The sequence below is a fragment of the Pantherophis guttatus genome, chromosome 4 (genome assembly GCF_059756535.1).
Source record: "Pantherophis guttatus breed Tessera chromosome 4, ASM5975653v1, whole genome shotgun sequence".
Taxonomy (NCBI): Eukaryota; Metazoa; Chordata; class Lepidosauria; order Squamata; family Colubridae; genus Pantherophis; species Pantherophis guttatus.
The window spans coordinates 3,414,206-3,430,208 of record NC_142066.1 but is presented as its reverse complement, the minus strand read 5'-3'; the positions used below and the strand labels follow the sequence as shown (position 1 = coordinate 3,430,208).

General features: G+C 46.9%; 1 protein-coding gene across 11 annotated transcripts in view; it reads left to right on the top strand.

Moving 5' to 3' along the window:
• The window catches only part of KIF4A (kinesin family member 4A), a 133,752-nt gene that overhangs the window by 93,387 nt on the left and 24,362 nt on the right, over positions 1 to 16,003 (top strand). For all 11 annotated transcript variants that reach the window (XM_087891676.1, XM_034406577.3, XM_034406573.3 and 8 more), the window contains 11 exons: positions 1,939 to 2,031; positions 2,452 to 2,618; positions 3,523 to 3,617; positions 5,149 to 5,268; positions 6,431 to 6,606; positions 6,750 to 6,811; positions 8,227 to 8,359; positions 10,226 to 10,284; positions 11,951 to 12,056; positions 13,138 to 13,194; positions 15,284 to 15,469. In XM_087891676.1, the coding sequence (XP_087747802.1) occupies positions 1,939 to 2,031; positions 2,452 to 2,618; positions 3,523 to 3,617; positions 5,149 to 5,268; positions 6,431 to 6,606; positions 6,750 to 6,811; positions 8,227 to 8,359; positions 10,226 to 10,284; positions 11,951 to 12,056; positions 13,138 to 13,194; positions 15,284 to 15,469 (1,254 nt within the window). The remainder of the gene's footprint in view (positions 1 to 1,938; positions 2,032 to 2,451; positions 2,619 to 3,522; positions 3,618 to 5,148; positions 5,269 to 6,430; positions 6,607 to 6,749; positions 6,812 to 8,226; positions 8,360 to 10,225; positions 10,285 to 11,950; positions 12,057 to 13,137; positions 13,195 to 15,283; positions 15,470 to 16,003) is intronic.

The window sequence follows — 16,003 nt, the reverse complement described above, 5'->3', positions numbered from 1 at the left end:
ATAATAATAATAATAATAATAATAATAATAATAATAATAATTTTATTTCTATGCCACCCTTCTCCCGAAGGACTCAGGGCAGTGTACAGCCAATTAAAAGCACAAGACAAACATCAATTAAAATAATTTAAAATTATTAAATAATTCAGCTTAATTTAAAACCCCAGAAATTTAAAACACCCAATTTAAAATTATTACGTTGATAGCCCGGCCTGGTGGAACAACAGGGTCTTGAGGGCACAGCGAAACACCCGGAGGTCGGAGATCTTACGCATTTCCGGGGGCAGTTCATTCCACAGGGCTGGGGCTCCCACAGAGAAGGCCCTCCCCCTGGGTGTCACCAGCCGACATAACTTGGCCGATGGCACCCTGAGGAGACCCTCTCTGTGGGAGTGAACTGGCCGGTGGGAGGCTATTGGTGGCAGAAGTCGGTCTCGAAGGTACCCGGGTCCTATGCCATGGAGCGCTTTAAAGGTGGTGACCAACACCTTGAATCGCACCTGGAAGACCACTGGGAGCCAGTGCAGCTCACGCAGGAGGGGTGTCACATGGGCACAACGAGTTGTGCCCATAACCACCTGCACAGCCACATTCTGGACCAGTTGGAGCCTCCGAGTGCTCTTCAAGGGGAGCCCCATGTAGAGAGCATTACAATAGTCCAGCCGGGAGGTGACAAGGGCGTGAGTGACCATGCGCAAGGCGTCCCGGTCCAGAAAGGGCTGCAACTGGCAAATCAGGCGAACCTGATAAAAGGCACCCCCTGCCACGGCCGTCATATGCTCTTCTAAAGACAGCCGTGCATCCAGGAGGACACCCAGATTGCGAGCCCTCATCAGTGCTAGAAGGGAGTAGGCTTTGCAGAGTGCAGAAGAAACAGAAGGGGAAGGAGGATTGTGGGGGCCCTTTGTGCTGTCTGAGTGTGGTTATTTTTCTTGCAAACATTTCACGACCTGACTAGGTAACGTTATCAGTGCTGGAAGGGAGTGGGGTTCGCTGTCTGTCTGGGCTTGCCCTGTCCACGTTAGCAGTGGGAGTGCCCTTGGCAGTTCCCTGATTAGGCTGCTCTTGTTAGCTTGTTTCACTGAGCTGGATTGGGGTGGTATTTACTGCTTTAATTTAACCATCACTTTACCGTTTAATAAAATAATAAACCGAAACCTACTAACAACATATAATTAAATCAAGTAAGAGTAAGCAAAAAAAAAAAACCAAAATTCTCTGGAAGTACAAGTCTTGTGGTGCTAGATTCCCAAAAGGTTCTCCAGCTTGGATTTGCTGATGGGGGGGTAAGCAGGGAAACCTGACCAATAAACGACAAGCACTGTCCGTTGGCTGCCAACTACCAGTGAAATGTTTTCAGTAAATAAATATATTGGAAGAACAATTTAGAAACGTTTTCAAGGTGATTATTTTAAGCAGACAGCCAGCTAGCTAGCTGTTTGGCCAACCTTTGACTTCCAAGCTAAAACAGTGGCATCTAATCATTGTGTTAGTTCACTTGAAAACAGATTTTACTGTCAGCTAATGTAAGGCCACAAAGTTTTTATTTCTTGCAGGGGTGGGAAACTATGGCCCTTTTATGATCTCTGAACTTTAACTCCCAGAAAGTCCACGAGTCATTAAAGCATAGCTGGCTCAGGAATTCTGGGAGTTGAAGTCCACAGGTCATTGAAGTATAGCTGACTCAGGGATTCTGGGAGTTGAAGTCCATAGGTCATTATAGTTTGGCTGGCTCAGGGATTCTGGGAGTTGAAGTCACAGGTCATTAAAGCCTGCCTGGCTCAGGGATCCTGGGAGTTGGAGTCCACAGGTCATTGAAGCATAGCTGGCTCAGGAATTCTGGGAGTTGGAGTCCACAGGTCCTTAAAGGGACCATAGTTCCCCAGTCCAGATTTATTCCCTGCTCTGTTCAGCTTGATTGTCTTCTAATTCCTTCAGATTTACAACGAAGACATTTTAGATCTCTTGGCAGCGGGCAAGGAAAGGACTTCTCAGATAAGCATTCGGGAAGACCCCAAGGGAGGCATTAAGGTAGGATATTTTCTTAATACTTTACTGATTTTTAAGGCAGCAACATCGAGTATCTAGAAATTAGATGAAATTTTCTGACGAGGAGAACAATTAATCGTTGGAACAACTTCGTAGATGCTCCAACATTGGAGGTTTTTAAGAAGAGATTGGACAACTGTTTTTCTGGGATGGCACAAGATCTCCTGCCTTGAGCAGGGGGTTGGACTAGAAGACCTCTGAGGCCCCTTCCAGTCCTATGATTCGATTTCTAAATGATTGCAAGCGCGGAATCTTGAGGGATAGAGCCCTGAAGCAAGTCTAATGAAAAGAGGATAAAAATCACATTTTGCAAAGTCACAGGCGTGGGCCAAAATTCAGGCCCGGTGTGTTGGGAACACAAGGATTTTTTTATCTCCGCTTCCTCCTCTTGCTTCCACACAGATTGTGGGTCTGACGGAGCACATGGTGTCAAGTGCACGCGAGACCGTCCTCTGCCTGGAACAAGGCAACAACTCCCGCACGGTGGCAGCCACGGCGATGAACACGCAGTCCTCCCGCTCCCATGCCATCTTCACCGTGTCCGTGGAGCAGAAAAGCAAGGCTGACGAGTAAGAAAAGTGTCTGTTGTGGGGCTTGCAGTCTTCTTTGATAAGTTTGGTCTAGTAGAAACCAGGAGACAGTGAGTTCTAGGTCCTGCCTTAGGCATGAAAGCTGGCTGCGTAACTTTGGTCAATCACTAGGAGATAGTGAGTTATAGTTCTACCTTAGGCATGAAAGCCCATTGGGTGACTTTGGGTCAATCACTAGGAGATGGTGAGTTATAGTTCTACCTTAGGCATGAAAACCAGCTAGGTGACTGTGTCAATCACTAGGAGATGGTGAGTTATAGTTCTACCTTAGGCATGAAAGCCGTGTAGGTGATTTTGTGTCAATCACTAGGAGATGGTGAGTTATAGTTCTACCTGAGGCATGAAAGCTGGCCGGGTGAGTTTGGGCCAGTCCCTCTCTCTACTCAACTCACAGAGTTGTTGTGAGAAAAACGGGAAGAAAGAGAAAGGATTATGTATGTTTGCCACCTTGAATTGTTTATAAAAACAATATATGGACTGATTTGGGGGGGGGGTTTCTTAAATTTTAAATTGTTTTAAATTGGAATTTTAATTTTATATTGGCTTTTATGAGGAATTGTGCATTTTACATGAGTCGTTGGAGATAGGGCGGCATATAAATTGGATTAAATAAATAAATAAATAAATAAATAAATAAATAATAAAAGGCGGGATGAAAAAGAAATCCACATAAATAGGAGTTATTCTAGGAGCACAAGAGATATCGAAGGACAGGAAAATGCCCCCTTGTTTTGTTCTTGTGGGTTTCCTAACTTAATTAAACTGGGATCTCCCTCGGGAGATCCAGTGAAGTGTTTGAAATATTCTCCATTAAAGCTCTTTCTCAAATCCCAGCCTTTTGCCATTGGTTGCCTTCTGAGTTAACAGAATGTTTCCCGTTTAGGAACGTTAGCTTTCTTTCCAAATTGCACCTGGTTGACCTGGCTGGTTCGGAGAGGCAGAAGAAAACGAAAGCGGAAGGAGACCGCTTGCGAGAAGGTAAAAAGGGGGAAATTAACAAATCAAAGCAAACTCTTTTGGGGGCATGGAACTGCTAGCTGTTGAAAACCCCGAGAAATGGCCCTCATTTTATTTAATTTTTCCTTTATGTTACTATAAAGGAAATAGCCGAATTAGCTGGTTTTTCTTTATCTTCTTTATCTTTATTTGATTTATATACCGCCCTACTCCCGAAGGTCTCAGGGCGGTGGACAGCCAAAACAGTAAAAATACAATACAAAATTTAAAAACAGAATAAAATCAAATTAAACAATTTGGCCCAGACAGATTAAAACACCCAAATCATTTAAAAACTGATTAAAATTTACATAATTAAAAAAGAAGGAAAGTTTTTACAGATAGTCCTTGACTTATGACATGAGCTCTTAGTGACCATTTGACGTTACAACCCACCTCCCAAGATCTACTCACTATCGGTAGCCCTCCACTTATGGCCAGTCATTTCGTGAATGTTGGCAGTTACGACCAGCACTGGGAAAAAAAAGTGACTTATGACCGTTTTCACACTGACCATCGTCGCAGCGTTCCCACGGTTACGAGATCAAAATTTGGGCTCTTGCCAAGTGGTTCGTATTTATGACGGTTGCAGTATCCCCGGAACATGTGGGATCCGTTTTTGCAACCTTCAGATAAGTAAAATCCACGGGGAAGCCAGATTCTCTTTTTTTCTTTTTCTTTTTTTCTTTTTTGAAAAAAGTTTTTTGTTTTTTATTTCTTATACACCTATTGTAAATGTACATTCTCTTATCCATAATTGATAGATATATATCAAAAAATTAAAATCTCGGGTGTTTTCCCGCGTCACTGTAAATAAGTTGGTTAAAATATTTAAAATTCTGGTTAAAATCCCAGCTTAAAATCTTCTAAAAATCCTTACAGAGCAATCTGCAAGGTCTTTAAAACCTCAGCTAAAATCCTACCAGTGACTTTAAAAGTTTTTCTTGTAGCAACGTTTCGACAGGCTCACAACCCTCTCATCTTCAGGCTCTTGTTTCATTTAGAAGCGATGGGTTCTCACTTTTAAATGAAACAAGAGCCTGAAGACTTGAGTCAACCTTGAGCCTGGTGAGATTTGAACTCACACTAATTGCAGGCAGCTGGCAGCTAAGTGCTAGCACTTAACAGCACTTAGTCCGCTGCACCACCGAGGCTCTTCATCATTCAAGGACTACCTGTATCTTATAGAATGGTTGATCCAACATGCCAATATCTCTTTTCCTGAAGGGGTGAAATCCAGCAGGTTCTGGAGAACCGGTAGTGGAAAATTTTAGTAGTTAGGAGAACCGGCAAATAGCACCTCTGGCTGGCCCCAGAGTGGGGTGGGAATGGAGATTTTGCAGTATCCTTCCCCTGGAGTGGGGTGGGAATGGAGATTTGGCAGTATCCTTTCCCTGCCACGCCCACAGAACCGGTAGTAAAAAAAAAAAATTTGGATTTCACCACTGGACCGAAGTCTCATTCAGAAAGATTGTGTCAGATGAGCCGTTTTCTGCCTTAACTGTCTCTGCAGGAATTAACATTAACAAAGGGCTGCTTTGCCTGGGAAATGTCATCAGCGCCTTGGGGGACGAATCCAAGAAAGGCAGCTTTGTCCCTTATCGCGACTCGAAGTTAACCAGACTTCTGCAAGGTGAGAATGACGGTGTCAGCCGCATCTCCGGCGTGGGTTTCTTCGGCGTGCTTATTCTCAGCTGCCATAAAAATGGGAGGGGGGCATGGGCCTTTGGGACGGGGAAGTGACCTAGTGTGTAGTAGTCCTATAAGAACTGGGAGGGAGGTTTGTACTCATGAATGATGGTGCTGCTCGGATGAGTTGTTTATACGCCGTCAAGGCCAACCGTCCCAAGATTCCACATGCGAGAAATACCTGCAGAGGAGTTTTCCCATAACATCATCCTGGATGTCGATTTGGGGTGATGTTCAGTGTGTAACCTTCGCGCATTTTGAATCAGATTTTGCCTTGCTTTCGCTACCATCCTGTTCTGTCCCCGTCCCACACGCACACACACCAACAGACGTCCAAGAATTAAAAACCAAACCAGCCGACAAAATCCTTATGATAACGGAACTTGGCAGCAACCTAGTGGCTGCCTGCCAAGAGTTTATTACTCACGAAGGGAAGAGATAACTTCTCTCCGCTTCTGGTACATCAAAGTAAAATGTTCAATAATTACAGAGTAACTTAAATCCAAATATAATCCAGCAAAGCCTATAGCAAAAGTCCGGCAGTGCAGAATGGCATGGAAGCTTTCAGCTTTGTTCATCACAAGGTTGTTCATCACAAGGTTGACTGGCCACCATGCTCCCTTTTATACCCTGTGGGGTGTGGTCCAGTGACTCAGCCTAATCTCTGGCACGCCTTTTCTTCTGTTGTGCGCGCTTATCTCTGCGACGCTGGCGTGGATCCAGCCAAGACTCATCCCCATCACTGTCAACTGCGCCTGCGTGGGGATACCTGACTCCTGGCCAATCTTCTCCGTCGGGAGACACCTGAGGCATTGCCAGAGAGGAGGGTCCTGGAGAAGGAGGCCCGGCCAACTCCTCTCCTTCCCTTTCGTAGCCTTCTTCCTCCGATAAGACGGGCTCGGGGGTCGGAGCCACAACACATCCCTTCAAATTTAGTAAAACTGCCTCTTCTCTAATCCAGTGGAGTTGGGGCTTTTCCTCCTTGCGTTTTGAACGGGAGGCAGGCCTGACCGACGGTCCAGCTACTCTGAGGAGGGAGAGGAGACCACCAGGTTTCTCGCTGCTCCTCGTCTCAACAACTCAAACCGAGCCTCTTTCCGTTTCAGATTCCTTGGGGGGCAACAGCCACACCCTGATGATCGCCTGCGTGAGCCCGGCAGATTCCAACCTTGAAGAGACATTGAACACCCTTCGCTATGCGGATCGGGCCCGAAAGATAAAGAACAAGCCGGTTGTGAATATTGACCCTCAAGCGGCCGAAATCAGCCGGTTGAGGCTGCAGGTAAGATGGACACAACCAGGTGGGCGTTGGAAGTTGTGAGACGTCTTCTCATTGCCTGGGACAGTTCCTTAACCTTACATTTCGATAAAAGTCTTGTAAAATTCTAAAATTCAGCCCCTTTGTCTCTCTATTCTGGTCTCCAGGTCCAAGAATTGCAAGTGTTACTGCTTCAAGCCCATGGGGGAACCCTGCCGGTGTCTCTTCGGTAAGAAAGGAGGGGTCCCTCGGTCCCTGAAGATTTGAAGATTTTTCTCTGGCCCCCAAGGAAGTCCCCGATTTTCTTTTTTCTCGTCGTAAAACTTGATTGTGGGATCCTTGGTGCTCTCTGAGCTGGGTTGTTTTCTTGGAGACATAATAAAACAAAAACAATAAAAGGGTTTAGCACTGATCATGTTACCTAGTTGGGTCATGAAACGTCTGCAAGAAAACCAACAAACTCAGAGAGCCCCAAGAAACTCGCAGTCCAACCTTGAGCTATAACTACCCTCTTGAACTGGATTGCACAGTGCTTTTGAAGTACACAGTTTATGGATGGGGGGCAAATTAAATTTTTCTAGAGTCATCATCGCTCCAAACTAAGTAACTGTTCCTACTCTCAGAATAGAAAATAAAGGATGCCATTAGCCTAAACGGGACTTATGAGTGACTTTTAGGGAACTGCCCATCTTCTCTTATTTTATATTATTTAAAACAGCCTCTAAAACTGCCCATCTTCTCTTATTTTATATTATTTAAAACAGCCTCCCATCTTTCAGCTAACTCTGGGCAACTCCCCTCCCACAGGGAATAAAAGGGGAGGGGCGTTTGCAGGAGGCAATTAGTTCGCTTAATTGGTTCATGACTCTCTGAGACTCCTGACCCAAGTTTTGAAGATACGGGGCCTGGCAGCTCTCCAAGCCAGATAAGGTCTGAGACTATACATCCACCCTTGAAAGACTTTGCTGGATGGGAATGAGAAGAATTCACAGTAGCTCAATAAAAAGGGGGTTTTGTTTGGACAATGCTTTATGCTCTTGGGAAGCCTAGGTCAGAACATGCATGGGGATGGCTCTAACGTGTTCTGTCCCCGTCTCACACACGCACACAGACAGACAGCCGGGGGTTAAATAAACTGGCAGACAACCAATTCTTCCGATAAGACGCTTGGCAGCAACCCAGTAGCTGCTTGCCAAGAACTTTTACTCAATAAACAAAATACCCACAGTCAAGAATTGTCCAGTTCGTAAAATAAATCCAAGGCCGATAATGTTGTTTCCAAAGATGCAATGTGACTCGATAGTAGTTAGTTTTGTCCGTCACAGAGTCTGAATGGCCACCTCACCCCCTTTTATACCCTGTGGGGTGTGGTCCAGTGACTCAGCTTAATCTCTGGCATGCCTTTTCTTCTGTTGCGCGCGCTTATCTCTACGACGCTGCCGAGGATCCAGCCAAGACTCATCACTGTCCACTTGTGGCTGCGTGGACGTGCTTGGCCCTGGCTCTATCTCTTGCCCTTCCTGGGTCCTGGAGAGGGAGGCCTTGCCAACTCCTCTCCTTCACTCTCGGAGTCCTCTCCTGCCGATGACACAGGCTCAGGTAACGGAGCCACAACATAACACTTCCCTTCTTCTCCCTCGATAGAGGCGAACCTGCAGAAAACCTCCCGGCCCTAATGGAGAAAAACCACTCGCTCCTGGAAGAGAATGAAAAACTGAGCCGTGGCTTGAGTGAAGCGGCCGGTCAGATTGCTCAGATGTTGGAGAGAGTCATCATGGTAAGGCCCATAGCTACCAAAAGCGTTGCTCGTCCCCCCTCCTCGGGCAGAGGTTTCCCGCTAAAGAACCCCCCCCCCCACTTCCATCCTACCTCTTTCTCTGCCCCCCCCCCCCTCAGAAAACAGGAATTCACATTCTCCTTTGGTGGGGGGAAAAACGTAGCACAATTCAGGTGTTAAGCCTTCCCTTTTCCTGTATTTGGAATGTGTCTTCCAAATGAAGAAGGAAAATAGTACTGCTAGTCCTCAACTTACAACAGTTTCCTTAGACCACACCTAGAATACTTCGCACCTAGAGTCCTGCATCCAGTTTTGGTCACCACACTATAAAAAAGATGTTGAGATTCTAAAAAGAGTGCAGAGAAGAGCAACCAGGATGATAAGGGGACTGGAGGCTAAAACATATGAAGAATGGTTGCAGGAACTGGGCATGGCTAGTCTAGTGAAGAGAAGGACCAGGGAGACAGGATAGTAGTGTTCCAGTATTTCATTTTTCATTTCATTTTTCATTTTATTAAATTTGTATACCGCCCTACTCCCGAAGGACTCAGGGTGGTGAACAGGCACAAAATAAAACACATAAGTACGAAAGTTAAAACATGATTAAAACCTAATTAAATAATTTTTTGCCCGAGACAATTTAAAACTCCCAATAATTTAAAACAAATTAAAATTTGAGTTTAAAAATTTAAAAGAAGGGGAAAAAATTAGGCCAGGCCAGCCTGCTGGAATAGGAGTGTCTTCAAAGCACGGCGGAAAGTGCGCAGATCCGGGATCCTCCGTATCTCCGGATTTGGGGGGCTGCCACAGAGAGGAGGAAGGGGGTCAAGCTATTTTCCAAAACACCCGAAAGCCAGACAAGGAATAAAGGATGGAAACTGAACAAGGAGAGATTCAATCTGGAAATAAGGAGAAATTTTCTGACCGTGAGAGCCATCAACCTATGGAACAGAAGTTGCCTTCAGAAGTTGTGGGAGCTTCATCCCTGGAGGCTTTCAAGAAGAACTTAGACTGCCATCTGTCATAAATGGTGTAGGATCTCCTGCCTGGGCGTCTCTGGAGGCTGGGGGCAGCAAAAAATGTCACTTTCTGTCCAACCGGGAGTTGGGAAATGGACTGTTTCAGGCCTCCGAGGGGGTGGGGAAGACTGTTTTCGCCCTCCCCAGATGCATAGAGAGGATCTGGAGCCAGGTGAGAAAGAAAAACGGGCCTTCCCCACTGCCTTCCAGATCCAACAGTCTGTTTTCCTACTTCTGGTGGGCCCAAAAGGCCCGAAAATCAGCTGGCCGATGTACGCATGTGCGCCAGAGCTGTGCTGGCGTGCCCACTGATATGACCACGTGTGCCATAGGTTCACCATCACGGATGTAGGGTCTCCTGCTTGGGCGGGGGGGTTGGACTAGATGACCTACAAGGTCCTTTCCAACTCTTAATCTAATCTAGTGACCGTTGGAAGTTAAAAACTGCGCCGGAAAGAGTGACTTACGATCATTTTTCACACTTAACGACCATCGCAGCATCCCCATGGCAACGTATTTTACGTTCAGATGCTGACGACGGGTTCGTACTTAAAAGATGGTCGCAAAGTCATGTGATCCCCTTTTTACGACCTGACAAAGCCAGCGGGGGAGGCCAGATTCGCTTCACAACCGTGCGACTAATTTAACAACCGGGGTGATTCACTTAACGAATGTGGGAAGGAAAGCCGTAAAATGGGGCACAACTCACTTGCCAGGTTTCTCATTTAAGCAACATAAATTTTGGCTTCCGTTATGGTCGTAAGTTGAGGACTACCTCTGACAGGGCCCCTCTTAACTTACGTCATAGAGATTCCTCTAATAAACGCCCCTTTCCCCCTCTCTGCAGACGGAACAGCAGAACGAAAGATTCACCCTGAAGATGGAAGAACTCCGAGGACACGCGGCGTAAGTAGCCCCTTCGCGCGCTTGCTTAGCAGCCGTTTGCTACGTGGGATCCACCCCTGCGTCAGAAATATGGAAAAGGAGCTCGATGCAGGGTCCCCCTTGTTTAGCGACCATTCAAAGCGACGGCAGCGCTGAAAAAAACGGACTTACAACCGGCCCTCCCTTTACAACGGAGCGCTGCGCCATTTCCCACGGTCCCATGATCAAAATTTCATTTTTGTGCATTTACAATGCTTGCCGTGTCCTGAGGTCACCTGGTCCAAGCAAAGTCCATGGGGGTGGGGTGGGGGAATGCCGGATTCACTTAACGGCCACATAATTTGCTGAACAACCTCAGCGATTTGCTTAAGAACCCTGGGCAAAAAGTAAAAGTGGGTTTGGCTCGTTTAACCGCCGCCACGCTTAAGCAACGGAACCCGCGCTCCAAATTTGCGGTTGTAAGTCAAGGATCACTCGTCGTTTTCGACCTTGGGAACTTTTTAAGACGGGCGGATTTCTTGGCGAAAACTTTTTTTATTAGACAATCAAAGTATAAAATACAAAGAAGAAAAAAAACCATGGAAAAGTAAGAAAGGAGGGAGGGAAAAAGAAGGGGGTATAGCGTCATGGGAGGAAAAAAAGGAAAAAGTGGACCAATTTCCGACTCTTTTGGTACATTTGAAGGTAACATGCTGGCTGGGGAATTCTGGGAGTCGAAGTCCACTCATCTTAAAAGTGATCAAAGTCGAAAAACACTGGTTTATGGCATAGAGCCGTGATGGCGAACCCATGGCACAGGTGCCAGAGGTGGCATGCAGAGCCCACTCTGGGGGCACGCGCACCGTTGCCAGTTGCTCTTCTGGTTTCCGGCGTGCACATGTGTGGTCTTTGCAGGTGCCAGAAAACGGCCATTTTCAGGGCCAAAAACAGCTTGATAACAGCCCCGAAAACAGCGAAAAAACACGTGCATGCGCCAGCCAGCTGGTTTTCGGGTTTCTGGTGCTCCGGCGTGCACATGCACACGCATTCCAGTTTGGGCACTCGATGCCAAAAAGGTTGGCCATCAGTGGCATAGAGTGGGGAAAAAGCCGGGGTCACAAGCTACCAACCAACCAAATATTCCATTTTAAGGGAGCAATATCAAGTATAACTAGATTAGAACTAAGGACAAATTTCCTGACAGGGAGAACAATTAATCAGTGGAACGGCGGTTGTAGATGCTCCAACAGTGGAGGCTTTTTAAGAAGAGATTTAAGAACCGTCTGGGATGGTATAAAACGAGTCGGCAACCTTGAACACTCAAAGAGCCACAAAGGTCCTAACCGGAAGCCCCCCGTTCAATTCTGGAGCTGACCGGAAGTCCGGTTTCCCCACCATAGAGTCTCCTCCTAGCACGGCGTCCTTTTTTCTCTGCCGACTGGAAGTCTGGTTCCCCTCACCATAGAGTCTCCTCCTAGCATAGCGTCCTTTTTCCTCTACCTGTCCTAACTGAAAGCCCTATCAATTGTGGAGCCGACTGGCGACAGGGAGCCGCAGCAGAGGGATGAAAGAGCCACATGCGGCTCCAGAGCTGCGGGTTGCTGACCCCTGGTATAAAAGGTGGTCTGACTTGAGCAGGGGGTTGGGCTAGAAGACCTCGGAGGTCCCTTCCACAGCCCTATGATTCTATTTCATCTTGAAATTTCAGGTTACAACTGGACCTGCCGAAGCTGCTGACATCCGTGGAGGATGAAGAACTGAAAGAGCAGCTGGGACTATTTCTCCAGTTGCAACAAATTATTGCTCAGCTGCCGGTGAGGCTTATCGCGAAAAACACGGGTCTCCTTTTTAAGGGAACCCGGCTGTCGGCAGACACAATTTCCCAAAACGGTTCTAGAGAGGCCCAACCTGCAAAATAACCTGGTTTTATTTTGTTTTGTTTGCTAGTTTTGCTAGTTAAGGGAGGAAGAAGGTTCAGTGGGCTGTTCCATGGACTGAAAATCCGGTCCAGTCCATCATTCAATTTTCACCGTGGTCATAGAGGCACATAAATCTTTTGTTAACTTTCTTTCTTTTCTTTTCTTTTTTTGTCGTTAACATTTTTATTGAGATATAGAATAAGATACAAAATACAAAAGAGAATAGGAAAACAATGGGAGGAGAAAGGAGGGGGAAGAAAAGTGAGGAAGGATTAAGAGAAAAGAAAAAGAAGCATTGACTCTCTGTCGCGGTAAACTAAGGCATTCACATCAAATCACAACTTTTTTGCTTTTTTTTTTTTTTCATAATAATATAAACGAGCCATTTCTATAAAGATCTGCCAGTTGAATCGGTAAAACCCAACATCGAAGTTTCATTCTTTTCCACTTCGAGCACAAAGCTCAGGAGCGGTTTCCCTGTGGAAACCAAAGCGTTTCTATTCTTTTCTTGAATCAAAATAGTCCATTTTGCCTTTTCAATCCTGCGCCTTCCTCTTCTCAATCTTTGTGAAGAGGATTCAGAATCCCAGTCTTGTAAGGAAGTCAAGAGAAAGTTGGCGGAGACCGGAAGCTGGCGTCGTAGCGAGACGAGCGGGGTTTTTGGAGGTCCAGAAACTCCGCCGAAAACACCGCTGCTGGACGGTCCGAATTGGACCCCACAGTCTCGTTTTGACTGTGGCAGTGGAGGGCACGTCCTGAGGATCCCAGGGACATCGCAAAGTCCCTGGTTGATCCAGGAAAGCCCTTTTTCCAGTAGGCTGCAGAGGCTGTGACAACTTCAGGAAGACAGCGGAACGACAGTGGATGGATCAGCAAAACGCATCCATTGTTGTTTTCTCTCTCCACACCCTACCCCGTTCTCTCTCCCTCCGTCCTTCCCTCCTAAAATTGTATTTTGTGTCTGTGTTTTCTGCAGAAAGAAAATCCTCCCGCTATCCCCGACATGGATGTAACAGAACAGCATTCCGATTCTGTAAGTACAGTAGTTCTGAACCAGATGTTTTCATGACCATTTGCAGTGACGATGGATGTTTTACGACCATGAAGCATTTCTGGCTCTCATCAAATACCTCTCTCCTTTATGACTGCATTTGATTATTCTTGGCCACTGCCTTTCCTTTTACCGCCGGTTCGAGCATGCTAAAACATTATATAAAGAACTGTTGCTGGAATTGGGTATGTCTAGTTCGGGTGTCAGCAACCTGCGGCTCCGGAGCCTCATACGGCTCTTTGGGCCCTCTGCTGTGGCTCCCTGTCGGGTGATCCCACCACTGGCTGTTGCCCCCCCCTCCTCACCCTCCCCTCCCAGTCACTCCTCGCCTGGCCTGAGAAGGTAAGGATGACGGCGGGGGATGGAGAAGCAGCCAGGGGAGAGTGAGAGAGAGATACAGAGAGGGGTGGGGGGAGAGAGATGTTAAAAGGGTTTTGTGGTTCCTGGTGTTTTTTAACAATCGGTTCTCTGCCCTAATGACCGGCTCGATAGGCATGGCTTGGGGGAGGGGTGTCATGTGACTGGTGGAAGTGAGTGACATCGAGTTGGCCACGCCCACCCAGGTTTTGTGACTCCCACTGTTTTCTTTTCTGTGGGAAACGGATCCAAATGGCTCTTTGAATGTTTAAGGTTGCAGATCCCTGGTTTAGTTTGATGAAAAGAAGGACATGGTGGAGGGTCAGGGGGGACATGATAGCAGTGTTCCTATATTTGAGGAGTGGTCACAAATAAGAGGGGGGGCGGTTCAACCTATTTTCTAAAGCACCGGAAGGCAGGACAAGAAGCAACGGATGGAAACCGATCAAGGAGAGAAGCAACCTGGAATTAAGGAGAAATTTCCTGACAGTGGAGGACAATTAATCAGTGGAACAACTTGCCACTAGAAGTTCTGAATGCTCCAACACTGGAAGTTTTTAAGAAGAGATTGGACAACCATTTCTTTGAAATGGAATAAGGTTTCCTGCCTGAGCAGGGGGTTGGACTAGAAGACCTCCCAGGTCCCTTCCAGGTCTATTCTAAGCTATTCTATTTTATTTCTATTCTATTCATTCTGAACTCTATTCTACTCTTATTCTCATTCTGAATTCTAGTCTATTCTGTTCATGCTGTAGTTTGAAGAATTCTGGGAACTGAAGTGGTCATGCACTGTGAAGTGGCATATTTATTTATTATTTGGACTTATATGCCGCCCTATCTCCGAAGGGACTCAGGGCGGCTCATAACAATAAAACACACGTTCATTTTTTTTAAAAAATACCCAATAAAACTATAAAGACCATTAAAATCCCCTCTAAAACCTCTTCAGTCCAAGCCGGCCAGGCGAAATAGCCATGTTTTAAGGCCACGGCAGAAAGAGCAAAGGTCAGGGGCCACCCGGAGCCCCAGGGGGAGCTGATTCCACAGGGTAGGTGCGCCCACAGAGAAGGCCCGCTCCCTAGAGGTCACCAGCCGACATTGTCTGGCCAACGGCACCCCAAGGAGGCCCTCCCTGTGGGAATGCACCGGGCGATATACCCTGTTTCCCCCAAAATAAGACATCTGTCAGGTTTCGATGCTATCTCAAAATAAATGAATTTCCAAACTGCCGATCTTTGAGGAAATTTTCTCTTTATTGAGCATAGTGATCTGTCCCTGGCTCTTTCACGGTCAGCACTGACCTTTGCCCCCCAAGCCCTCCCTTTCCGATCCCCAATTCTCTGCGTCTCATTGGCTATCTTCCAAGCCACTCTCCTCATCCCATCTCCGTCAGAACACAGGAATGTCCCCCCCCTCCTCCCATCTCCGAGGAAACAGAATCTTCAAAGGAATTAAGTAGGCAAAAGTTCAAGCTTCTCCTCTCCTTTCATATGTCAGCGCTGGAACGCTGACAACATCCCCCTGATAATAAGCCCAATTGGGCTTTTGAGCGCATGGCAATAAGGCCAAGCGCTTATTTCAGGGTTCAAAAAAATATAAGACAGGGTCTTATTTTCGGGGAAACGCGGTAAGTCTTAAGTGCTGTTACTTGGGTTGAGAAACGCTGCGTAACAACGTAAACGCTCTAATTCTCTCCTGTGTCTTTCTCCTCCAGGCGTCCTCGGTAGATCTGGAGGCCACCCAGTCTTCAAACGACTACGCTGCCCAGCACGCCCTCCAGCAAGCTCAGCTGTCCAAGGAGCTGCTGGAACTCAACCAAGCCCTCGCTCTGAAGGAAGCCCTGGCTCGGAAGCTCTCCCAGAGCGACCGCCAGCTGGAACCCATCCAGTGCCAGTCTCAAGTAAGCTCGCCAACCATAGTTAGCATCCAGTACTGCAGGCTACTTCTGCTGCCTGCAGCTTGGCAGTTTGAGTCTCGCCGGGCTCAAGGCTGACTCGGCCTTCCCTCCTTCCGAGGTCGGTAAAATGAGGACCCAGGATGTTGGGGGCGATATGCTGACTCCGTAAACTGCTCCGAGAAGGCCGTGAAGCGGGTGTATAAGTCTTAAGTGCTATTGCTATCAAATCCATTGGACCAAACTGGGAGATCACAATCCTTGAGGGGAATAATGGTCAGGTCCTAGCTTTTTCGCTGGCGGCTCAGAACCAGATCTGAAGTTCACACTGTGTTTAAGGTGTGAGCTCGTGTGCTGAATAACGCAGTTCGAAAGGAATGGTGACTTCCGAGCGATTGGACATTATTCTTCTATTGATGCATTAGAACAGGGGGCCGATTCACAGTCCCTCAGTCTCTCTCACCGCAGGCTAACAAGTCTGGCCAGCAGGGAGATGAATAGTTGTCTGCCACATCTATTCATCTCCTCCCCTTGCCTTTT